The following is a 24820-nucleotide window of genomic DNA, read 5'->3' as shown; positions in this document are numbered from 1 at the left end:
TCCTGCCTCACGCCCCACTTCCGATGACCGCAGGCGGACTCAGCACTCCGTGGGGCCCTCCTGAGTCATCCGAGGTGGAGCCACCGCACGCAGGCGCTCCCGAGGAGACGCAGAGATACGAGGACACACGCGCTCCCGACCAGACACGGAGAGACTAGTCCACACGCACGCGCTCCCGAGGAGGCGCGGAGACGACGCATTGCACGGTTCTAGGACCTTGGATGTCAGGGCAGTTCCTTACGCGGTGCGAGATCACCAATGCAGCAGACAAAAACATGTAAATAGCAGAGCAACGAGGGTCTTCCAGCTCAGATCCGAAGATGTCATCATTACAGAGCCAGATGCCGTCAAACAAGGTGGTTTGGACCCAAGAACAAAGAAATCTGAGCAGCGAACACACCGCGGCAGGTTCGCAGGGAGGGAGGCGCCGGCCGACGTGCTGAGAGCGCTGGTGACAGGCAAACAAGGACGGCCTGAGGGAACCCAGGCCCCAGATCGCCCCGACGGAGTGAGAGGTGCTGTGCGGGGCGGTAACACCCGAGGGGCGGGCAGCCTGACGTGCGGACTTGGGCCTCACTCACACATTTTTTTCTGTTTGGAGATGGAGTCTTGCTCTGTCACCCAGGCTGGAGTGCAGTGACGTGATCTCAGCTCACCGAAACCTCCACCTCCCGGGTTGAAGCGATTCTCCTGCCTCAGCCTCCCGGGTAGCTGGGATTACAGGGATACACCACCACGGCCAGCTAATTTTTGTATTTTTAATAGAGACAGGGTTTTACCATGTTGGACAGGCCAGGCTGCTCTCGAGCTCCTGACCTCAAGTGATCCACCCGCCTTGGCCTCCCAAAGTGCTGGGATTACAGGCATGAGCTACCGCGCCCAGCCTCACACATTTTAACTTGGCGATTTCACACTCAGAATCTATTCTGAAAGAATAATCACATAGGTGATGCCACCTTCATTATAATAGTCCTAAGTGTAAAACAGTTTGAACGTCCATGAACAGGAGGAGTGACCAGTTATCACTCCCAGCCTCACAAAGTGTGATGTCATCCTATTGAGATGAAATTGAAAATCGCTTTCTTTTTTTTTTTTTTTTTTTTTCTTTTTGAGTCGGAGTCTTGCTCTGTCACCCAGGCTGGAATGCAGTGGTGCGATCTTGGCTCGCTACAACCTCTGGCTCCTGGGTTCAAGCGATTTTCCTGTCTCAGCCTCCCTAGTAGCTGAGACTTATAGGCGTGTACCTGGCTAATTTTTGTATTTTTCTTGGAGACGAGGGTTTCACTACATTGGCCAGGCTGGTCTCGAACTCCTAACCTCAGGTGATCCATGTGCCTCAGCCTCCCAAAGTGCTGGGATTACAGGTTGAAAATCTTATCTTCAAGTGCTGATCACATCAGAAACACCCACAATATAACCACATGTGAAGAAAGGGCCCTGACCCGCACACAGGCATGCTCATTTTGGCAACAGGAAAGAGCTGGGAGCATATTAATGGCAAATGGTCTTTTACTGGTGATGTTTTCTGCTTTTTATTTTTCTGTTTTCCAGAAGGAACTTATGTTATTTTTATCCTCATAAAGAAACAAGCAGTGTATTTTTAAAAGCGGCACCGCTCGGCAGCAATCTGTCAATGAGGATCCGTTTTGTGCACCCAGTGTCGAGTTTCCCAAACTGACCTGTCATCTGAGGTGCTGGGGCTCTGGGCCCCACGACGGCGGCTGGGAGGACTCCACGCTTGGCAAGCAGTGCTGTTCCCCGTGACAGCAGCCTGTCATCAGAACCCCTGTCCTCATTCCCTCCAGCCCCAGCTGGGACTGCATTAACCCTGCACGTTCTGTCTGCATACAGGGGAGACAGTGGGGAAGCCCGACACTCCAGCGCCCGTCCCATGGTGGTCCTGGACACAGCGAGAGTTGGGATCTTCCTGCCACCCCAATGTGAGTCTGATGCCCAAGGCCAGGGGCAAACTCCCGGGTCAGTATGTGACAGGAGCAGGGGAAAGAGCAGGAGCAGGGGCCAGGCTGGGCTGTAGAGGAGGCATGGACTCGGAACCTCTGGAAGGTAGCACTGGGAGCACCTGGCAGACCTGGGAGTAACTCGTGTGGTGACCTTCTGCTCCATAGGCTGCGTGCATCTCAGGAGCAGGGACTGTGGCTTCCAGGCCACAACCAAGTCCTCAGCGGGTAGCAAGGCCTGCTGCTATGCTCACAGGACACATGCCCTGTGTCCAGGACCCCGGAGGTCAGCGCAGCCACCTCAACATCCTTGAGAAATTCCCGAACTCTCCCAAGAGTGCGATTGTCTCCCTGGGGGCCACCTGGGTCTCTCTGGTGTGTAAGAGCATTAGGACAATTCCTAGCAGCATCAAGAGGCCACAGCCTCAGCTCCTCCAGGTCTCCAGCTCCTCCGGGTCGCAGCACAGCTGGAAATGGTCATACTGGTCAGACCACGTGGCGGATGGGTAGAGGGCTGAGGACTTCTCTCCTGTGCACCTGAAGCCCCTCAGCCAGGAAGCTCTGCTCTGACCACTGTGTCCCGTGGGCCCTCGTTCCCCAACTCAAGCCACCTGACCTTGGTCAGGGCCTGTGGTTCTGAGCCAGGTCCCCAGGTGTGAGACACTCCCGCTTCGACCTCCACGAACCGAGTGCTGGACGGGAGGCTGGGAGCCTGCTGATGTAGTTTTAGGTGACCCTGTTTCTTAGCTGTCCTGGGCAGCCCCAAGGCCAAGGCCATGGGGTAGCAGGGGAAGGAGCCCCAGGATCTCCCCGAATCTGAGGGTGCCTTCTCCCCTCTGGGCAAAGTGTCTGCACCACCACCACGGACCCCAAGCTTGGAAAGCCTCTGCGGGTCAAAGTGCACTTATTCCGGATAATCGAATTTTCCCTGTGACAGAAGAACAAGAGGACACGTAGGTGCCGCCGGCATCAGCAGTGAAGGCAGCACCTGTCAGTGTCGGGGCCCTGGGCTGAGGCTCTCTGGGACCCCGGACCCCCACCACAGGCTCCACTGTCCCCACCTGGCAGATGAGGAAACAGGTGGGGAAGCTGCACCCTCCCCCACCAGTCAGCCCAGTCGCCACAGCTTCCACCCGTCCTTGTCCTGGAGCCCTTCCTGAAGTCTGTCCAAGGCCACGGGTCCCTCCAAGGCCTCAATGGGCTTTCTGAGCTGACAGTCACCGAGGAGCTGGTGTCTCGCTCCTTCCCCCACCCGCCCAGCCCTCACTGCCTGACCCTCCCCCTGCCCTGCAGACAGAGGCTAAAAATACCCTCCTGTCCCCACGTGGCCACCAGCCCAGCCCTGCCCCGCCCTGCAGGCCTCCGTGTTCCCTGGCTGCCGGCTAGGCAGTCCTGCTCTCGGGTCTGTGTTCTCAGCTTCGAGGTCCAGGCTGAGAGGTAGGATCCAGGGGTCTGTGGAATAGGGGACAGCAGAGAGGGCGGGGGGGACTCAGCAGAGAGCAGTAGGGAGGGTGGGTTAGGCCCAGGAGGCCAGGATCACAGCGGGGTGCTTTGGAGACACCCCCAGCCCTGCCAGTGGCCAAGCCAGGCTCCTCAGGGTGGGGGCTCAGGAGACAGGTTTCCCTCTGTCCCAGCGGGAGAGATGGGAGGGAGGCCAGGCCACCCCTCAATGGCAGCCAGGACCACTTGGCCACAGTCGCCAGCTTGGCTGGACTGAGGCCGTTTGCTGTCCTGCCCACTGGGCTTCCTCACTCTGGGGCTGGGCAGGGGCTAGGGTGAGGCACTGAGACCCTCAGGAAGCCCCGGGCCCATGCAGGACTCAGGGGTGTCGGCAGGCTCCCATGAGCCCCCAGGGAAGGTGGGGGCACTCACACCTGCCGGCCTTGGCCAGGGCAGCAGCTGGCCCAAGACAGCACAACAATGACAGGAATGTGAGGCCTGCAGGCGGTGGCCCAGGGACAGCCCGTCTCCTAATCAGGCCCCAGCTCATCTCCCCGAGGCCCAGGGAGGGCAGAGCCGCCCTCACCAGCTCCAGCACCCCCCTGGGGGGGCCAGGCAGGACCCCGTGCATGCCGTGTTGTGTGGGTACGTCGTGTACTGGCCAGGCTGCTGGGGAGCGGGGCCTCCGGCCACCTGAGCCGCCCTGTGTGCAAGAGCTGGGGCTGGTCAGCGAAGCCCGGCGCACTCCCAGGAGTTTCCCTGCTTTGGGGTCAGGAGGCAGCACCGGGTTCGGGAGGCCAGGCGCCCAGCTCCCACCACCTGCACCTGCACCGTGGCCGCCCCGGCCAGGCTCTTGGCCTCCTGGTTCTCCAGCTGATCTTTGTCATTCCCATGCCGCTGGCGTTCCCAAGCATTTGTCCCCGTGGAGGCACGGCCGCCAATCCTGCCCAGGACGGCTCTGCGAGGCGCCCCCTAGCGGGCGAACGGCCTCTCTGCCGTGCAGCCTTTCGCCCTGGGGTGACCGAGATGAAGGCTTGTGCATCGATTTGATCTCTCCTAGGGATGGTTGTCTTAGGGTGCGATACCAGAAGACACAAGCCACATGCACGTAATGACATGAGCCTGGAAGCGGCCTTGCTGACTTCAGCCATGTGCGTGTGGTGTTGGGAAACCCTCCAGAACACTGTCTGCCTTTGGTTGGCCATTTCTGTTTAGCAGCCCCCACCAGGCCACGTGGACTGCAGGGGGCTCTGAGTTCCAACTCCAGCTCCACCACTTCCTAGCTGTGTGACCTTGGGCAAGTGACTCAAACCTTCTGTGCCTCAGTCTCCCCAGCTGTAAAAGGGGCAATGATTACACCCACCCTCCAGGACTGCTGTGGGGCTGAGTGGTGAATGCACAGGTGATTTTGCCGAGAGCTTCTTTGCATGCTTGGCACGTGGCCTGGCACCTGGGAGCACCACGGGAATGGGAGCTGCTGTGGCCCCTGAATGGCTTCACCGGCAATGTGGGATCTGGGACAGAGGACGCCTCCCGGGTGTTTGGGTGCCTCCAGGGCCCCTAGGAGGTGGGCTCAGTGTAGCCCAGGGTTGCAGAAGAGGCCCAGGGCATGGGTTCTCCTGCCAGCCTGTCTTGCCCTGAATGCCTGGCCATGGGGAGGTCTCCCACCCTCTCTGAACCTCAGTTCCCTCACTGCAAATGGGAATGCCACCTGCCCTACCTTGCAGGGTTCCAGGAGTGGCTTGAAGCAGATGGCCAGTAAAGTGATTGGCACATGGTCGGTGCTCAGCCTGTGTTTATCAAGGGATGAAAGGGCTGATCGACAGACTGGACAGGTTGCTCAGGTGGATGAGACCGTCCCCCCTTTACTGACTCTGCTTTCTTCTCTCTTAGGAGCTCAGGCGGCTCCAGGCACCTCTTCCCTTGAGTGGGCACGGCATCATGGTGCGGAACGTGGATGACCTGGATTTCCACCTGCCCTCACATGCCCAGGACATGCTGGAGGGCCTGCAGCGGCTGCGCTCTCAGCCTAAGCTGGCAGACGTGACACTGCTGGTGGGTGGCCGGGAACTGCCATGCCACCGTGGCCTCCTGGCCCTCAGCAGCCCCTACTTCCACGCCATGTTTGCGGGTGACTTTGCCGAGAGCTTCTCTGCGCGCGTGGAGCTGCGGGACGTGGAGCCAGCTGTGGTGGGGCAACTGGTGGACTTCGTGTACACGGGCCGGCTGACCATCACGCAGGGCAACGTGGAGGCGCTGACACGCACCGCTGCACGCCTGCACTTCCCCTCCGTGCAGAAGGTCTGCGGCCGCTACCTGCAGCAGCAGCTGGATGCTGCCAACTGCCTGGGCATATGTGAGTTTGGGGAGCAGCAAGGGCTGCTGGGCGTGGCTGCCAAGGCCTGGGCCTTCCTGCGAGAGAACTTTGAGGCTGTGGCACGTGAGGACGAGTTCCTTCAGCTTCCCCGAGACCGGCTGGCCACTTGTCTGGCCAGCGACCTGCTGCAGGTGCAGCCAGAGCAAAGCCGGCTTGAGGCCCTGCTGCGCTGGGTGCGCCATGACCCGCAGGCCCGAGCTACCCACCTGCCCGAGCTGCTCAGCCTGGTGCACCTGGACGCCGTGCCCAGGCCCTGTGTGCAGCAACTGCTGGCCACAGAGCCCCTGATCCAGGAGTCAGAGGCATGCCGGGCAGCCCTGTCCCAGGGCCATGATGGGGTGAGTGAGCAGCTGGGAGGCCCCTATCCCTGGGAAGCAGGACAAACACCCACCTGTGTAGGGACAGAGTAAGGAGTGGACACCCCAAGGTGCACTCTGGCCTTGCACTGCTCCTTGTTTGGGCCAGTTCCCTCTGAGGATGTCAGCATTCACCCTCAAATTCGGATTGTGCCTCTGTGTGCCACACCCTGGGTGCCGGCGGGGGATGTAGAAGTGGTGAGATCTGACCCTGTCTGAAAGGAGCCTGCAGCTCAGTGGGACAAACCTGGAAACAGATCTCAGGCAGTGTGGAAGGGCAAAACACATGCCCAGAATGCATTCTGAGAGGGTCTGGCAGTCAGGGAGGGCTCTCTGGAGGAGGCAGCATCTGAGCTGGGCCTTAGAGGAAGAATAGGAGATTGCAAGGAAGAAAAGAAGGGAAACCATCCAGGAAGGCGGCACAGCTTGTGCACAGGCAAAAGAGGCACAGGTAGGCCTGGCGGTCCGCCCGAGCTTTTACGGGGTGCCACTTCCTGTTTGTGCTGGCGGTGGGCCTGGCAGGGAGGGCCGGTCATGATGGAGTGACAGGTCTGGGAGTGGCTGCTCGGTCAGCTGCCGGGCACCCTGCTCAGTGGCCTTGCTCCAGGGCCCTCTAAAGGAGGCAAGTCCCGGAACAAAGAGTGGCTTGGGCTGATGGTCCTCAGGCCTAGGGTGGAGTGAGGAGAGGGCAAAGCCCTAACCCTGACCCCACTGGATGCCAGCCAGTCAGAGAGCACCCGGCCTCCTGCTGGAGCTGGCTTCAGAGCCTTGCCCGGAGGCAGTCACCTTGTATTCTAAATGCTGGCAGTGGGAGATCTGGGGGTCCCTGGGGGGGCCAGGATGGGTGACTGTGGGGGAGCCCTAGACAGAGCTCACTGGACGTTCCGAAGGCAGCCAGCGTTCCCCACTGAGCCAGGACACCCTTGTGCTGCCTGCTAGAGGCCACCCAGGGAGCGGGGGCAGGGAAAAGCTCACGCGTGGCGCTGCAGACCTGCTGCGGGGTGGGTTCTGAAGGCAGTTGAGGAGTGGACCCGAAAGGCCCGCAGTGACTGCGAGGAGGGCCAGCTCGTGCACTCGGGCACACGTCATCCCCAGCAACACGCGCACACACATGCACACACATGCACACACGTGCTGAGGCCTGCCCAGGACACTCAGGGGCTCTGGGCATGGGGAGATGTCGCTGTTACGCTGACCCTGGCCTCCCACCCCACAGGCGCCACCCCCACTCCGGCAGAAGCTGGAGGAGGTCCTGGTGGTGGTGGGCGGGCGGGCGCTGGAGGAAGATGAGGCAGGCGAGGAGCTCAGCCCCCACCTTGGGAACTTTGCCTTCTACAACAGCAAGGCCAGTAAGTACCCCTCTCATGCCCGGGCCCGTCTGCTGTCCCTCGGTCCCGGCAGGAGCTGCTGTGCCCTTGTTTCGGGTAGAGCAAGTGAGGCGTGTAGAGGACCTCACCTGGGGGCTGCAGAGGCGCCTGGGCACCCCAGTGGGGAGGAAGGCTGGGGTCACTGCTGTTCCCTCTCCCTGCAGCCAGAGCCCAGGACTCTGGTCCCTTTTAGGCCCTGGGGCTGGTGCACAGGGCTCCACGGCCCAGACTGAACCCTGTGGGGTGGGCGGCCAGGCTGCCCCTCCCCATGCCCCCTGCTTGGTGCACCTGATAGGAGAATCAAGACCCCAAGGGGAGAGCGGGGTTGGGGTGCAGGGGTGCAGGCAGCTGGAACAGTGGGAGCTCAGCTTCTGGGTCAGCCCAAATGGGGCTCCTGTCCCAGCCCCCCAGCAGGTGACCTCACTGCTCTGAGCCTGAGTTTCCTCGTCTGTGAAACGGGCTCCTTGCTTCTTCCTCACACAGTTGCAGGGAGCCCTGAAGTGGGCGCTGAGGCCACGTCTGCCATTTTGCAGGAAAGGGGGCATGGGGCCCCCCCGCACTGGCCCCAGGGGCTGCTGATGCAGGCTCGCTGGTTGGTAGGTCGCCAACTATCCCCATGGCGTCAGCAACTGGCAGGCTCCAGGAAGCCCGAGGCCGGCTGTTGGGGTCAGGGGCTGACAGGGGATTTGGGGCTGACGTCAGGAGGGAACAGCTGTCCCTCAGACCTGGGCGGGAGGTGGGGATGCTGGCAGGAAAGGCCTATTGACGGCCGGGCAATCCCCACCCTGGAATGACAGAGCTGTGAGTCACGGGGACACGGCCTCTGCCCACCATGCCAGGCTCTGCTCCCAGGGAGGCCTGGAATATTCCACATCTCCCCAAAATGGTCATAAACAGTAAACAGTCTTCCTAGGGGACATCCAAAGGCCTGGGTCTCTTCCACAAATACCCAAAATATGTCCATTTATAGGACTTTACCATTTCCACATTTATTGTCTTATTTTGATTTTCCAAAGTATTTTCTCATCTTTTGCCTCAGTTTACCTCTTGTAGCTCCAAGAGGCAGGCTTGACTTGGGCACGTTGCCCTGCCCCACAACCATAGCAATAATAATCCTAACAGCCGTCATCAGCTGAGCAGTTCTGTGAAGCCCTCATAGCTCCCGGGAGGCAGGCGTCACCCCCTTTCTACAAGGGAACTGGGGTTTGCCCAGAGACACACGACTGGGGTACAGCGGCTGGGATTTGGACCCGCCTGCCCACTGCAGAGCCTGTGCCCAGTCCCCTGTGCCCCAGAAGACAGGGAAGGAGAAAGGGGAAGGGGAAGGTATGCTGTTGGTGTCATCACCCACTAGTGACACCCACAGATCCGGCCACTTAACCCACACTCATCTGACTGAAAGGCCAGACCCAGGGGCCGAATGGGCCATTTGGGGTCAGTGCGGTCAACTGCAGGGTCAAGGTGAGGCCCCGGCCTCCAAAGCCTGGCTGCTCCTCCCGGGGGCTATCCCGTGTCTACTCTGAGTCCTAGGCTCTGCGGAGGGGGGTGGGGAGCCAAAGGACCTACGACCCCCTGTGCCCTGGGGGGAAGGGGCCATTTCTGCAGTGGTGCATGGAAAGGCACCCGGGAAGCGGGAGTGGGGATGGCTCCAGCAGGAAGCTTCGCAGCCTGACCCTTCTGCTTCTCTCCTCCTGCCAGAGAGGTGGATGGCACTTCCAGACTTCCCTGACTACCACAAGTGGGGTTTCTCCCTGGCAGCCCTGAACAACGCCATCTATGTCACAGGTGGGCAGCTCAGGGGCCCTTCTGGGGATGCCCTGCCCAGCTAAGCACTGGGCACAGTGCAGCCCCCCTGAAACCAACTCCCCACATTCTGTGGGTCCCTGATGGTTAGTCACAGCTTGTCCAGGACTTGCCTGCACGTGAAAACAAGGACATTTAAAATCCATGGTCACTTGTGGGAGCTGGGAGCCGTTGCTGTGCACAGGCTGGCATGGGCCAACGCCTGCACCACACAGCTCCTTCGGTGGAGGCTCCAGATCTGCCCGCTGAGTGCTGTGTGGCTCTGTGTGGCTCTGAGTGGCTGCTGTGGACCTTCAGCACGGGTGCCACGAGGTTCTAGGTGGCCTCCTTCGGCGGGAAGCCCCAGGCCTGGGTGGTTGACCAGGTGGTCCCCAGAAGGAGTCGTGTGACTCAGGGGTCACTTTGCTCTTTCCTATCTCAGAAGTTGGGGTTCCTTGTGCGATTTGGCAGGGGACAAGCTTCCACTGATAGGGGCTGGAAACCACTGATCTTGTCCCCCTTGTTCATGGGGGATGGAGTGACCTGTGCAGTCACACAGCTCCACTGCACTACTCTGGTTCCACCCTGGCTCACCATGTTGGCAGTCACGGCCTGGCATGGGGGGAGGGCCCCAGACATTGGTACCCAGACCCCACTGGCCTGGTGTCCCAGGCAGGTGGTACACATGTAGACAGAACTTCTCCCGGCAGGTGGCTCTCGGGGCACCAAGACAGACACCTGGTCAACCACTCAGGCCTGGTGCTTCCCGCTGAAGGAGGCCTCCTGGAAGCTCGTGGCACCTATGCTGAAGGCCCGCACCAACCACGCCAGCGCGGCGCTCAACGGGGAGGTCTACGTCATCGGTGGTAAGGCCTTCCTCTCCGCCCTCCCCGGGGCCTGGTTCTAGCCTCTCATTCCTGCAGCTACAGGGACAGAGAGCCCCATGCTGGCCTCCGAGACCACAGAGATGCCGCTCCCACTGCCACCCTCAGGCTCGCTGTCTGGTGGGGTGGGCCAATTGCAGGCCAGGGCTCCTGACCAGGTAGGGCATCGAGACCCACGCCCAGGCGTCCTCCCTGGCCAGCTCCCAGTGCCTCTGCTGTGCTGGGACAGAGACGGCAGGGGCAGTAAGTCAGCCCCAGGAGGGGTTCCTGCAGGAGCTGCAGTGGGGACCGGCATGCCCATCTGCCAGCACCCACAGCGACAGCAAGGAGTCACCCAGGAGCTTTCACTGATTAAAGAAACATCGAGAAACAGAATGTGGCAGCTCACTCCTGTAATCTCAGCACCTTGGGAGGCCGAGGCTGGGGGACTGCTTGAGCCTATGAGTCTGAGACCAGCCTGGGCAACTTAGAGACCCTGTCTCCCTTTTTAAATTTATTTATTTATTTTTGAGACAGAGTCTTGCTCTGTCACCCAGGCTGGAGTGCCGTGGTGCGATCTCAGCTCTCTGCAGCCTCCGTCTGCTGGGCTCAAGCGATCTTCCCACCTCAGCCTCCTGAGTAGGTAGGACCACAGGTACACGCCACCACACTCAGCTAATTTTTTGCATTTTTAGTAAAGACAGGGTTTCACCCTGTCGGCCAGGCTGGTATCGAACTCCTGACCCCAGGTGATCAACCCGCCTCAACCTCCCAAAGTGATGGGATTACAGGAGTGAGCCACTGTGCCCGGCCAATAAAATTTTTTTTTAAAAAAAAAATAGCCAGGCGTGGTGTCATGTGCCAGCCAAAGTGCACCACTGCACTCCAGCCTGGGCGACAGAGCAAGACCCAGTCTCAAAAAGGAAAAGAAAGCAAGACAGAGAAAGAAAAGAGAGGAAGGGGGAGGGCGGGAAGGAGGGGAGGAAGACATGTGGCCCCAAAGCTCTGCAGGTGACGAACTGGCCTTAAGGCCACTTCTAATGCCCCACCTGTCCCAGCTGTCCCCTTTCTCTCAGTGGCTACCGTGTCCCCAACCAGAGACCAGAAAGCACCAAGGGGTCCCAAGCCCAGGGCTTGTGAGGTCCCCAGGTGCTCACACGGGCCCAGGCCAGGGCCCATTCTCCCCAGCAGAGGTCCCCATCACTGTCACACCCAGACTCTCTGTGGGACTCGGAGGGAGCTGCCTACAGCTCCAGGGGCTCATAACCAGTCCTCCCAGGGCCGTGTCCCCTGTTCCAGTTCAGAGCATGGGCCTGGGGGCGGGCGGCCTCCTGAGGGCTCCCTGCCAGCTGCTTTCCAGACATCGGCCCCAGCTCAAGTTGCAGAACAGGGCATTTCTAGGCCCTGGGTGTCCACCCCCCATACCCCTTCCTGATGGCATGGGCTTAGGAGGTGCTGGCGCCTCTCAGAGCCTCAGCTTCCCCATCTGTGAAATGAGGAGCCCACCCCACCTCCCACCAGGGTGGTCCCTGCTGCCTTACAAAGTCCTAGTCCCTGAGTTCCAGGCCCGACCTCCTCCCAGCCCTGACCCGCCCCGCCCTCGCCCCGCAGGCACCACCCTGGACATGGTGGAGGTGGAGAGCTACGACCCCTACACGGACAGCTGGACGCCCGTCAGCCCAGCCCTCAAATATGTCAGCAACTTCTCGGCCGCCGGCTGCCGGGGCCGGCTCTACCTGGTGGGCTCCAGCGCCTGCAAGTACAACGCCCTGGCCCTGCAGTGCTACAGCCCTGTCACAGGTGGGCGGGGCCCAGGGACGGAGGACAGGGGACCACAGGCCCCTCCAGCAGGCGACAGTCCCCTTGAAGTCATGTCAAGGGTGGGGCTCCTGAGGACAGGGTCGCCCGTGTGGAGAGGGCAGGTGGCCACAGGCTCTCACAAAGAGGAGGGGACTTGGAGGAAGGCCGGGGCCTGAGGGGTCGGGGACCCACTGCGTGGCCTCTGCAGAGTCCCAGCGCAGGGGCGAGCTGCACGTCTGTCCTGCCCAGCCTTAGGGCAGCAGCAGGTGCCAGTGACCTGAGCCCAGCGCCTGGCAGCTGCCTGGCTGCTCTTCTACCTGAAAGGACCTTGAGGGCTGGGAGCAGTGACCCCCAACCTCCTAAGCCCCGAGGCCTATCTTGGGCTCTGGATTCTGTGCCAGAGTTTGAGACCCGGCCCAGCCCCACTGAACTCTGAGCCGGACACCCCTGGCCCTGGTCTCTGGTCCTGTTTCACTCTCTGGACAGTGTAGATGGCGGTGGGACCCATTCCGCAGTGTGGGTGTGGGGACAGTGTAGATGGTGGTGGGGACAGTGTGATGGTGGCGGGGACAGTGTGGATGGTGTCGGGGACAGCGTGGGTGGTAGCGGGGACAGTGTGATGGTGGGGGGGACAGTGTGATGGTGGCGGGGACAGTGTGATGGTGGCGGGGACAGTGTGATGGTGGCGGGGACAGTGTGGTTGGTGGCGGGGACAGTGTGGATGATGTCGGGGACAGTGTAGATGGTGGGGACAGTGTGATGGTGGTGGGGACAGTGTGGATGGTGTCGGGGACAGTGTGGATGGTGGTGGGGACAGTGTGATGGTGGCGGGGACAGTGTGATGGTGGCGGGGACAGTGTGGTTGGTGGCGGGGACAGTGTGGATGATGTCGGGGACAGTGTAGATGGTGGGGACAGTGTGATGGTGGTGGGGACAGTGTGGATGGTGTCGGGGACAGTGTGGATGGTGGTGGGGACAGTGTGATGGCGGGGACAGTGTGAATGGTGGCAGGGAGTGTGATGGTGGCGGGGACAGTGTGATGGCGGGGACAGTGTGGATGGTGGCGGGGACAGTGTGATGGTGGCGGGGACAGTGTAGATGGTGGTAGGGACAGTGGATGGTGGCAGGGACAGTGTAGATGGTGGCGGGGACAGTGTGATGGTGGTGGGGACAGTGTGGATGGTGGCGGGGACAGTGTGGATGGTGGTGGGGACAGTGTGATGGTGGCGGGGACAGTGTGATGGTGGCGGGGACAGTGTGATGGTGGCGGGGACAGTGTGGTTGGTGGCGGGGACAGTGTGGATGATGTCGGGGACAGTGTAGATGGTGGGGACAGTGTGATGGTGGTGGGGACAGTGTGGATGGTGTTGGGGACAGTGTGGATGGTGGTGGGGACAGTGTGATGGCGAGGACAGTGTGGATGGTGGCAGGGAGTGTGATGGTGGTGGGGACAGTGTGATGGCGGGGACAGTGTGATGGTGGCGGGGACAGTGTGATGGCGGGGACAGTGTGATGGTGGCGGGGACAGTGTGGATGGTGTCGGGGACAGTGTGGATGGTGGCGGGGACAGTGTGATGGTGGCGGGGACAGTGTGATGGTGGCGGGGACAGTGTAGATGGTGGTAGGGACAGTGGATGGTGGTGGGGACAGTGTGATGGTGGCGGCGACAGTGTGGATGGTGGCGGGGACAGTGTGGATGGTGGCGGGGACAGTGTGATGGTGGCGGGGACAGTGTGGATGGTGGCGGGGACAGTGTGATGGCGGGGACAGTGTGGATGGTGGCAGGAAGTGTGATGGTGGCGGGGACAGTGTGATGGCGGGGACAGTGTGATGGTGGCGGGGACAGTGTGATGGTGGCGGGGACAGTGTGGATGGTGGCGGGGACAGTGTGATGGTGGCGGGGACAGTGTGGATGGTGGCGGGGACAGTGTGATGGCGGGGACAGTGTGGATGGTGGCAGGAAGTGTGATGGTGGCGGGGACAGTGTGGATGGTGGCGGGGACAGTGTGATGGTGGCAGGGACAGTGTGGATGGTGGCGGGGACAGTGTGATGGTGGCGGGGACAGTGTGGATGGTGGCGGGGACAGTGTGATGGTGGCGGGGACAGTGTGATGGTGGCGGGGACAGTGTGATGGTGGCGGGGACAGTGTGGATGGTGGCGGGGACAGTGTGATGGTGGCGGGGACAGTGTGATGGTGGCGGGGACAGTGTAGATGGTGGCGGGGACAGTGTGATGGTGGCGGGGACAGTGTGATGGTGGCGGGGACAGTGTGGATGGTGGCGGGGACAGTGTGATGGTGGCGGGGACAGTGTGGATGGTGGCGGGGACAGTGTGATGGTGGCGGGGACAGTGTGATGGTGGCGGGGACAGTGTGGATGGTGGCGGGGACAGTGTAGATGGTGGCGGGGACAGTGTGATGGTGGCGGGGACAGTGTGATGGTGGCGGGCACAGTGTAGATGGTGGCGGGGACAGTGTGGATGGTGGCGGGGACAGTGTGATGGTGGCGGGGACAGTGTAGATGGTGGTGGGGACAGTGTGATGGTGGCGGCGACAGTGTGGATGGTGGCGGGGACAGTGTGGATAGTGGCGGGGACAGTGTAGATGGTGGCGGGGACAGTGTGATGGTGGCGGGGACAGTGTGATGGTGGCGGGGACAGTGTGATGGTGGCGGCGACAGTGTAGATGGTGGCGGGGACAGTGTAGATGGTGGCGGGGACAGTGTGATGGTGGCGGGGACAGTGTGATGGTGGCGGGGACAGTGTGATGGTGGCGGGGACAGTGTGATGGTGGCGGCGACAGTGTGGATGGTGGCGGGGACAGTGTAGATGGTGGCGGGGACAGTGTAGATGGTGGCGGGGACAGTGTGATGGTGGCGGCGACAGTGTGATGGTGGTGGGGACAGTGTGGATGGTGGCGGGGACAGTGTGATGGTGGCGGGGACAGTGTGGATGGTGGTGGGGACAGTGTGGATGGTGGTGGGGACAGTGTGATGGTGGCGGGGACAGTGTGATGGTGGTGGGGACAGTGTGATGGTGGCGGGGACAGTGTGATAGTGGCAGGATCCATTCTGAGGCGTGGCTGTGAGGACCCCTCAAGAGACTAACTGGGCCTAGGGTCCAGGCAAGGCCCATGTGGGTACCAGGCCCGGGGGTAGGGGCTGGGCAGGGAGGAGGTAGAGATCCAGGGCCCCCAGCAGGGTGTGGTGGGTGGGGCTGTAGCCAGGCCAACGCCCCCTCCCACAGGGAGAGTCCTGAAGGACCCTGCACCCTCCATAGCCCCTCACCTATGCTGCAGTCTTGTGAGGGGTCACTGCCCCCAGAGGGAGAGAGCGAGGCTGGGTGAGAGGCAGCCATGGGTCCCTCCAGCTGCACCGCAGGGACCTATTCCCATTTCACAGATGGGCTCATTGAGGTTCAGAGAGGCACTGAGCCCAGGGCCCCTCAGAGTGGGGGAGCCCTCCATGGCCACCCTGGTGATGGTGGCCGGCGCCTGTGTCCCCCGCAGATGCGTGGAGTGTGATCGCCTCGCCCTTCCTGCCCAAGTACCTGTCCTCGCCACGCTGTGCCGCGCTGCACGGGGCGCTCTACCTCATTGGGGACAATACCAAGAAGGTCTACGTGTACGACCCCGGGGCCAACCTGTGGCAGAAGGTGGGCCCCCCACCACGTGTGAGCCCTGCCCGGGACTCCTGATAGAGAGCCAGCTTGGGAAGTGAGGAGGGGGTTCCCACAGAGGGCCCACAATGAAGGGGGTGACACAGACTGAGATCACCCCCAGGCTATGAGGTGACAACAGTGCCCTGACCCAAGTCCCCTTGAGGATAGGGGAGACAGTGACAGTGGGAGACATGGCTCAGGGTTGCTGGCCACCGGTGCTCTGTCCTTGCACACCCAGCTTCCTACAGCGGGGTGGCCTGTCCGCCTTCTCGGGGAGCAAAACCAGGTTCAGCTGGAGGCTGCTATAAGGACAAGACGGGGTGCGCCCTCTGCCCCTGGTGGCCAAGCCAGGGGGGGTCCTGAGCTGATCGTGAGCTGAGAGCAGCCAGCCCTGTGGCTTCCCTGTTGTCCTCAGCACCATCCCACCATGTCCCCCCTCTCTGACCGTCAGTCACTGAGAGGTAGACCTCTGGGCGGCCTCTGTGGTGGAGGGGGACAGTGCCCAGGAGGTTGGTCATGGGTCTTGGCACCAAGCCAGATGCTCTGGGCCTGCCCACCTACCCCAAGTCCCTGCAGGCTGAGAAGGTAGCACTCCCTGCAGCCGCCCTCCAGGCTGCCAGCCTGGTGACAACAGTTCCTCTGCAATCCTGCTGCCCACAGCTGTCCCCTGGCATCAGCGCTCAGCTGACCCAAGGGCCCCATTACAGCGGTGAGACAGGTGCAGGGTGGGCCGTGCCAGGCCAGCGTGTGCCCTCCCAGCTGGGCCACAGCCAGGCCTTCCTCCAGCCCAGGCCATTGTCCCAGGCTCAGGGCAAGCACAGGAAGGCTCTGCCTTGCCCTCTCTGGGCCTGGGTCCCTCTCTCTTCCCTGTCTTCATCTGCAGACAGACAGACCTCCCGCGTCCCGCCCGCCCGGGCTCTTCCTGAAGCCACAGCTCTCTCCAGCCTCTGGAAAGCTGCTGGCCCTCACCCCACAACCCCTCTCAGGGGCACCCCTAAGGCCAGAGACTGAGCAGAGGGTGTCGGGGGGAGGCGAGGGGGCCCATCCATGGTGGGCTAGGCTCTCCCCGGGTGTCGGCTGGGGCTGAGCCACACCCGTCTCCTGTGAGACAGGGAAGCCTCAGGGAGGCCTCGAGTTAGGCAGATGCCCAGGGAGGCAGCTCAGGGCTCAGGCCCCAGGGCCCCTTCTGACTGCAGGGGCGGACGTGCCATCCCGAGGGGTGACGGTCAAGAGGGAAAGTGGCCTCCCCACTAAAAGAAGAGTCGGAGGAAGCTCGAGGGGCTGGGCGGGCTGCCCAGGGACTCTGCTCTGGTGCCCTGGAGCGGGTCTGGGCCAGGGGCTGGCCGTCGTCTCTGCTGCTCCCCGACCCCGCCGAGGGCACCCTCAGCCCTGCTCTCCGGCCTCCGCCTGCAGGACGCTAACCCGCTGACCGTGCGCAGGTGCAGTCCCAGCACAGCCTGCATGAGAACGGCGCGCTGGTGCCGCTGGGGGATGCGCTGTACGTGACGGGCGGCCGCTGGCAGGGCATGGAAGGCGACTACCACGTGGAGATGGAGGCCTACGACACGCTTCGGGACACCTGGACCCGCCACGGCGCCCTGCCCCGGCTCTGGCTCTACCACGGGGCCTCCGCTGTCTTCCTGGACATGTCCAAGTGGACGCAGCCCTTCGGCCCCGCCCAGGAGCACTAAGCCAGGGCGGGCTCCCCGGGGAGGGGCCCCCACAGCAGCCCCTCATCGCCCTGCGGAACGGTCCCCTTTCATTCCCGCTCATTCGTCCACTTGGAGATACCGTTCCTTCCAGGGCTCAGGCTGGGCTTGGGCCACCAGGGGTGATGAGACGGCCCGGCCCGGAGGTCACAGCCTTGGTCTCTGCCGCCACCATACTCCGAGCTGAGCAGTGACAAGGGCCTGAGTGCTGGATGCCGGCATAACAGGGACAGGAAGCTCTGCGGCCCCGGGGTTGCTGAGACCTCCGAGAGAGGAGTGGGGGCCGGCCAGCGTTCCCAGAGCTCGCGCGCTCCGCTCCTGCCCCTGGGCCCCAGCGGGGGCTTCGGGAGCAGTTACATGAATGTAGGGCGAACACAGAGTGTCCAGGAAGCTGAGGCTGCGGGGAGGGCAGGCCCCGGAGATGGGGTCAGCACCAGGCCTGCTTCTGCCTGGCTCACAGCAGCGTGACCGCGCCGGCCGCCTTCCCTCTCTAGGCGTCAAGCTCTGCGTCCATCACGCACGGAGCTGGCTGCGTGGGCTTTGGGTCCCCACACAGCCTCTGCATGTTGGTGCTGTGGACAAAGGAGGCCCTCACCCAACTCTTGCACCCAGTGGGCAGCGCCCACAGAGGCCCCAGGAAGGAGGGAGGAAGGCGTGGGGCAGGGCCGGAGGGCCCCAGGGAGGTGAGCAGGAGAGGCTGCTCTCGGAAGAGATGGCCTCTGTCTCTGTGTCAGATCAAAGGCTTTTCATCAGAATGAAATTTTCCACCAGGAGACGACTCTTGGGTGCGTTGGTGGCAGCCTCCTGAGGGTGGGGGTAGCCTCTGACGGGCCCCCTGCCAGCTGCAGCCCGACTCTGGCTGGCTCAGGCTCCCAGTGCTTCTCCCCCATCCTGAATGAGGCACCCACCTTTGTAGCTAAGGAGACGATGAAGGACTGTCCCTGGGTGCCCAGTGGCATGTCCTCACTGCCACAGGCCCCACCCTGACACATGGGGCTAGAAGTCAGGAGTCAGGCTCGGCCAGGCACAGGCTCTGGCACTGTCCCGAGGAGGCCTTGGGCAGCTCCCATCTCCCGCCAGATCCAGGGTTCCTCTCCAGCGCCAGCCCATGGGTTCCTCCTTGAACGCTCCCCCCGCCCCTGGCCCCAGGGACCAGAGTGGCCTCTGACATCCTTGGGTTCTGAGGATAGGAACTCCCGGGTCTCGAGCTTTCATAGGTAGGGATCCACTTTGCTCTCTGACTGGACCGCTCACACCCGCCCCCCTTCTTTTTAGGACGGAGTCTCGCTCTTGTCAACCCAGGTTGCAGTTCATTGGTGAGATCTCGGCTCACTGCAGCCTCTGCCTCCCTGGTTCAAGCGATTCTCCTGCCTCAGCCTCTCAGGTAGCTGGGATTACAGGCACCCGCCACCACACCCCGCTAATTTTGTATTTTTAGTAGAGACGGGATTTCACCACGTTGGCCAGGCTGGTCTCAAACTCCTGACCTTGTGATCTGCCCACCTTGGCCTCCCAAAGTGCCGGGATTACAGGGAGTGGGCTGGGTGCAGTGAGAAGTGAGTTGACCCCGCACCCGGGGAGAATCTTTTGGGAGAAGTGAGTTGACCCTGGAGGGCCATACAGGGTGGGGCCTCTGGGTGCTTCCAAAGGAACAAGAGCCAGGAGCTGAGACCTTCAGTGGCAGGTGTGTTGGATGAAGCAAGGGTGAGCGTTTCTGGGGCCCTGGGCTCTGTTTCCATGTGGAAATCCGAAATGTTTTCTAAACAGTGACGGAAGGAGGTCAGCCAAAGGGCTGTTTAAAAACAAAGCCTCCATGTAAACTATTTCTGCAAAAATATTTTAAATAAAAATAAAACTGAAGACATAAAATGTCAAAATAGGCTGACTTTGATCACAAAGTAGCCAAAAGGGCCACATGCCAGAGCAAGGCCCGCTGTCCATCCCTGCACACCCTGTGGGAATACAGGCGGCTGCGGGTGGAGGGCACCAGCCTCTCCAGGGCCAGGCTCCCAGCTTTGAGGTGCCAAAATGCACCTTGCCCAATCATCTGGGCTCCTGATTCAGGGGGCTGCTGTACCCTGCAGGGCCCCAGGAGGAAAGAGGCGCCCGCTGGGCATTCAGGTGAGTGGCTGAGGAGAGTCCTGATGGCCTCTCCCTGTGCTGTGGGCAGGGTGAAGGGAGCGCAGCGGCTGGAGAGGCATCCCAGGACAGCGGCAGTGGGGAGCGCCACCCCTTCTATCTTGGGGGAAGGGAAAGGGCAGGCAGAGACTCCAGGGAGCTGCTGACAGAGGGCCTTGGCAGGAGGGCGCAGCCACCACCCCTGTGGCCGGGCTGGAAGGAGGTGGCAGAGCCCAGTCCCCGCCCTCTCCCTCTGGCCTGTCCCCTGTCTCCCACCAGTGCCTCCTACAGGCCAAATCCAACCAGGATCCAGAGGGAAGAGAGGCACTTGACAGGCCGTAGTGGCCACTCAGGGACAGAGAACAGGCGGAGAAGGTGGCCAGAAGGTCCAGCACTCGTCACCCACTTGAGAGCTTTGCACGGAGAGACACTGAGGCGCTCATTCACCAAGGGACATCACGGGGCAACCAAGGCATCCCCTCCCATCATCAAAATCCCAGGCAAGCAAGGACTCGTGAGAAGGTGTGAGGCCAATACGGGCTTCTAGAAAGGCGAGTGCATAGTCTTGGAACATGTGCAAAGCCTACAGGGGTGTGCGAGTGAAACCCACCTCTCCCGCCCCACGTGCTCATGTCGGCCAGGTAGGTGTGTGTTTTTCCCACAGAGGATGCTGGGTAAACTGAGGCTCCTTAGCCTTCAGTGAGCACACAGGGCCCTCAGCCAGGCCCAGCACTGCCAGCTCTAACTCAGCTCCCCTGGGTCCCCAGCTGAGCTCAGGCCTATGCATGCTTCCAGCCGCTTCCACCAGACCTGAGTTTTCCAACACCTCCCAGACAGGCCCCTTTTATTACCTGGCATCTTCCCTGTTCAGGCAGGGACCGTGGTTGCTGGGATCAGGCCACTGATACCCTCGTGTGACTGTGATTAAATGGACTAGTCACCTGACAGTTTTCAGTAGTCAGTGTATACCATGACATAGTTTGGAGATGTGTCCCCTCCGAATCACCCCGGTGCTGGAGGTGGGCCTGGTGGGAGGCGTCTCAATCATGGGGGCGGATCCCTCATGCATAGTATGGTGCAGTAATGGTGGTGCGTTCACAGAGGGCTCTCCCTTACTCCCTCACTGTGTGACACCAGCTCCCCTTCCCCCCCAACAAGAAGGGAAACTTCCTGAAGCCTCAGCAGAAGCAGATGCTGGCGCCATGCTTCCGGTACACCCTGCAGAACTGTGAGCCAAATAAATCTCTTTTCTTTATAAATTACCCAGCCTCAGGTTTTCCTTTGTAGCAAGAAAACAGACGGATACAGGCCACTGTGCCAGGTGGCTGGGCAATCAGTTGATCCAGTTGAAAGCAGGTGCACGGATGGAGAATGGGTCGAGGCCTGAGAAGAGAGAGGGCCCCGCCACTTACACAGGTAAGATGTCTGCACCTCCGGGCTATGTCTCTCGCCTTCCATCCCGTGCCCAGCACGGTGCCAGCTGCTTGGTCTGAAGTGCAGCTGCTGGTGCTGTGTGTGCCGCTGCTTCTCCTGGGCTCTGCGGCACCAGGTACATGGCAGCGCAGCCAGGCGTGTGGCTATCACTGAGAGTGAAGCGGACTAGGGCAGGAATCTCCATGGGGTAGTGTCCACTTTGGAACAGACCCCACAAGCCATCGTGAATCCCTCAAGAAGCCAGGGCGATTTGGATCACAGTCACATTTAAGAATGTGATTCTTTCCAAAATGGCATTGCATTCAACTGAGAGGTGAGCTAAAGATGATTCTTTTAATTAATTATTAAAATCATGTATACAATTAGCAGAAAACTCAAGAGACCCTCTGGGCAGAAGTGAGAAAGAACTGTCCGCCATGAGACCTGAGACCACGTACACACCCATGCAGGAGGCCGCAGCGGATTCCGAGGGCTCAGCCTGGTACCTGGCACATCACAGGAACTGTGCAAATGCTCACTGAACTGAATTCAATCTGTGGGTTCTCCAGAGCAACTGACCTCAAGTTGTAGGGGCCAGACCTGGATGTGGCTTCATTTGGTGGCTCCATGACCTTGGGCTAATCCCAAGATCTGAGCCTCAGTTTCCTCATCTGTGCAATGGGGATAATCACATGATTTGCAAATTAGATGACGCTGTGGGCTTGCTTGAAGGCCCGGTAAACAGCGAAGGCTGCCCACCTGGGCCCTGGGAGGCCACACAAGCTGACTTCATGCTCCCACTGTTTTCGGGGTAAAGGAAGCTTTTATTCCCATGACTTCATCGGCAAAGGTCCTTCCTCTGGAGGAAGAGAGGAGAGTGGGAACAGCTTAGCTGCATGAGGCTGCTGGGAAGCCAGGCCCAGGCCGTGACATGAGGGCCCAAGAATGAGGATTAGATTTCAGCCAGGCGTGAAGGCGCGTGGGGGAGGCGCCTCCTGCTCCAATGATCCCCATTCTGTGGCCGCTCATTCAGCCCTTCCACCCTGGGACACACTGACCCGCCCGATGCCGGCCCCACTTCTGACCCGTGGGCTGCCTCTGCAGGGAAGGCCCCCATTTCTGGTGCTCCTTGATCTGTGTGATTCTTTGCTAAGCTCCGCCTTCCTCTGAGTGAAAGCCGCTTTGAAATGTGACCACAGGCCATGCAGGGACCCCACCTGAAGCCCCCGGCCTCTCTGCTGTCCGCCCCCAGCCCAGGCGGTGCCGCCCCCTCGTGACAGCGTTACAGGAGGCTGCCCCGGCACCAGAACCGATTTGATTTGGGCCCTCTGGCGGGGCCTATGACATCACTAGGATTGTTCATTGTTTGGGAAAATAACTTTTTCACATGGCAACAGCTCCTGTCCTCAATGCTGGCCTGAAAGCTCGGCCCCCCACTGTGAAGTGGACTGACATCACACCAGTATCTTAAGGGTCATGTTCCCCAAATCGGGACACCTCATCCCTGCATGTCCTTAGTGTTGCCAGCAATGACAGAGCCTGAGCCTCACCTTCCCAGGGCTCGGGAGGGGCCAAACAGCCTCCATCTTGAGCCATAGCGGCAGCCAGGGCCCTGAAGGGAATTCAGGCTGTGGGATGCCCACTGCCCACAGGGAAAAGACAGGGCCTCATGTTCTGCAGTAATGCTCCAACGCATCCCAGAGCTCTTATTTCACACCAACTAGAATAGGGGGAACCCTAACGAGCAAAACATAAGACTATGGAGATGTAACCTGTCTAGTGGGCCAGGAGTGCCTCTCCAGCCCCATGCCAGCTCTGCCCATGGGCTGCGTCCTGGCCAAGCTGCCTACTTCTCTGGGCTAATTGGTGGGAAATGGAATGACGTGCTGATGTGGATGAGCTTTTGCAGAAGCAAGAAGGTACCATTCACACAGCTGCAACTCTGGGGACAGGAGCTGCTCTGCCAGCAGAATACAGGAGAGCATCCCATGCCGGGTGGGTGCTGTGGGCCACAGACATGGCCCCTCTGAATAAGTGAAACCAAACGAAATGTTAACACATTACATTGAAGGTGCATGTCACATTCAGACATGTCATGACAAAGCTCCATACATCAGGCTTCTTAATAGACATTCCAATGGAACTAGACACGAAAACCCACCAGAGGAACGCTTTGTGCTTTGAGGGCTTTAAAACATCCCCGTTATATGCATGAATTTGGGAGCAAATGTCCTTAATTGTGACAAACCTGCAGAATATTCGCAGGTGGAGTCAGTTTGGATATCTTGCTGGGCACATATGACCTCAGCCAGTGTTTCTCATATTTCTCAAATGTCTTCCTAAAGACTTGCTTTTTTTTTTTTTTTGAGACAGAGTCTTGCTCTTTTGCCAGGTGCCAGGCTGGAGTGCAGTGGCACGAGCTCAGCTCACTGCAACCTCCGCCTCCCAGCTTCAAGCAATTCTGCTTCAGCCTCCTGAGTAGCTGGGATTACAGGCACCTGCCACCATGCCTAGCTAAATTTTGTATTTTTAGTAGAGATGGGGTTTCACCATGTTGATCAGGCTGATCTTGAACTCCTGACCCTCAAGTGATCCACCTACCTCCACCTCCCAAAGTCCTGAGGTTATAGGCGGACCCATTTGTGACTTTTAAAGGCAGGACTTCTCTCTAGCATCCTCACCTGTCATTCAAAGACATCTTCATAGAGTAAGTCTGTGGGACTTGCCGACCCCTGCGGGAAAGATTCTCATGTGGGGCAGGGTATGCTTTTCTTTAAACACCCACCCCACCCAACTCTACACCATTCCCATATCCTATGAGAAAGGTGGATCACAGGGAATGATCACCTTCTGATCCCACGCTTTTCCTGAAGTACGAGGTATTTCCTGGTTTCCCCACCTGCTAGGCCTGATGCCAGCCAGGTGGAACGCATGAGTGGCCAGAAAAGGCACGTGACAAAGGCCAGCTTGCATCTGAGGACTGACCTTAGCGCATCCCCCAAGCCTGGGGAGGGGCATCACCTACCCCTTTCAGTGCCTGCTGCCACATCCTGTGAACCAGGACAGGGCGAGGGCTCCACTTCCCCAGAGGCCTCTTCTCCAAAGAGGTGAACAGCCGCCCTGAATGTGAATAGGGCGAGCATTTCTAGCAGAGCCTTCTGCTGTTTAACAAAAAGCCCTGTGTATCACCAGGGGCAGGTGCCTCCGGGGCTGGGGCAGGCAAGCCAGGTATTCGACCCTCCTTGGCTTACCATCCCATGGGGGACAGATAGGCAAAAGGGCGTGTGATATAACAAAGCCAAGGGTGGGTTGAGGCTGGGGTCTAGCTCTTTCCTGGGAGGGCGCCCAGAGGCCTCTCTGCCACCTTCTCCGAGGCCTGCAGGGTCTATCTGCCTCTGGGGACACTGACCCTGGTGGGCGGCGGGAAGCCTGGCTTCTGGTCTGGTCTGTCCCCACACCCTTGTTAGGGGCACAACAGGGGTCAGTTCTCCCAGCCCAGGCCACCGTCCGCCCCATCAGGGCAGGGCAGCTGTCCTGGGTTGTTTCTTGGCGTCCCCTCGGTTCCTGCAGGTGCACCGGGTGTGGAAGAACAGTGAGTCCCTGCGCTCAGAGCACCCCCAGCTATGGAGAGAAGGCCCGGAAGGGGGAGTTCCTGCCTGGGAAAGGGGTGCGGAGAAGGGGCCCTGAAGGTCTCCCGGCTTCGATTTGCTCTATTCGTGTCGCAGAGGCCTGGGCCTCGCGGGGCGCGGCCAGGAGAATGGGGAGGGGGTACCTCAGGGGTCCCTGCAGAGGACATGGGTGACGGAGAGGGAAGAGAGGATGCCTCGGGCCGGGTGGGAGGAGGCTCCCCGGGCTGAGGGTCCAGGACCGGGAGAAGGGGCGTCTCGCTCCCCAGGAAGCAGAAGCGCCGGACAGCGCGAAGGAGGGACCCCAGAACCGGGGTAGCGCCCGGCAGGGGCACACCCCTCCCCGTCCCTGC

General features: G+C 60.6%; 1 protein-coding gene across 4 annotated transcripts; it reads left to right on the top strand.

Moving 5' to 3' along the window:
- Window positions 1-1789: 1789 nt before the first annotated feature.
- KLHL30 (kelch like family member 30) lies at window positions 1790-24649 on the top strand. 4 transcript variants are annotated; one of them, XM_039469509.2, is made up of 9 exons: window positions 1790-1940; window positions 5292-6113; window positions 7348-7480; window positions 9197-9283; window positions 9991-10146; window positions 11755-11943; window positions 15450-15595; window positions 17041-20844; window positions 21229-24649. In XM_039469509.2, exons 2-8 carry the CDS (start codon window positions 5340-5342, stop codon window positions 17290-17292), a joined length of 1737 nt encoding a protein of 578 aa, XP_039325443.1. In that variant the 5' UTR covers window positions 1790-1940; window positions 5292-5339; the 3' UTR covers window positions 17293-20844; window positions 21229-24649. The 4 variants fall into 4 exon arrangements, with proteins under 4 accessions (XP_039325443.1, XP_003936806.1, XP_074254873.1 ...); XM_003936757.4 differs by lacking the exon at window positions 1790-1940 and adding an exon at window positions 3312-3395 and having other exon boundaries at window positions 21232-24649; XM_074398772.1 differs by lacking the exon at window positions 1790-1940 and adding an exon at window positions 3312-3395.
- The last annotated feature ends 171 nt before the right edge of the window (window positions 24650-24820 follow it).

Source organism: Saimiri boliviensis, chromosome 5 (assembly GCF_048565385.1).
Source record: "Saimiri boliviensis isolate mSaiBol1 chromosome 5, mSaiBol1.pri, whole genome shotgun sequence".
Lineage (NCBI taxonomy): Eukaryota > Metazoa > Chordata > Mammalia > Primates > Cebidae > Saimiri > Saimiri boliviensis.
Note: the sequence above shows the minus strand (reverse complement) of the source record. Positions and strands in the feature narration are given on the sequence as shown.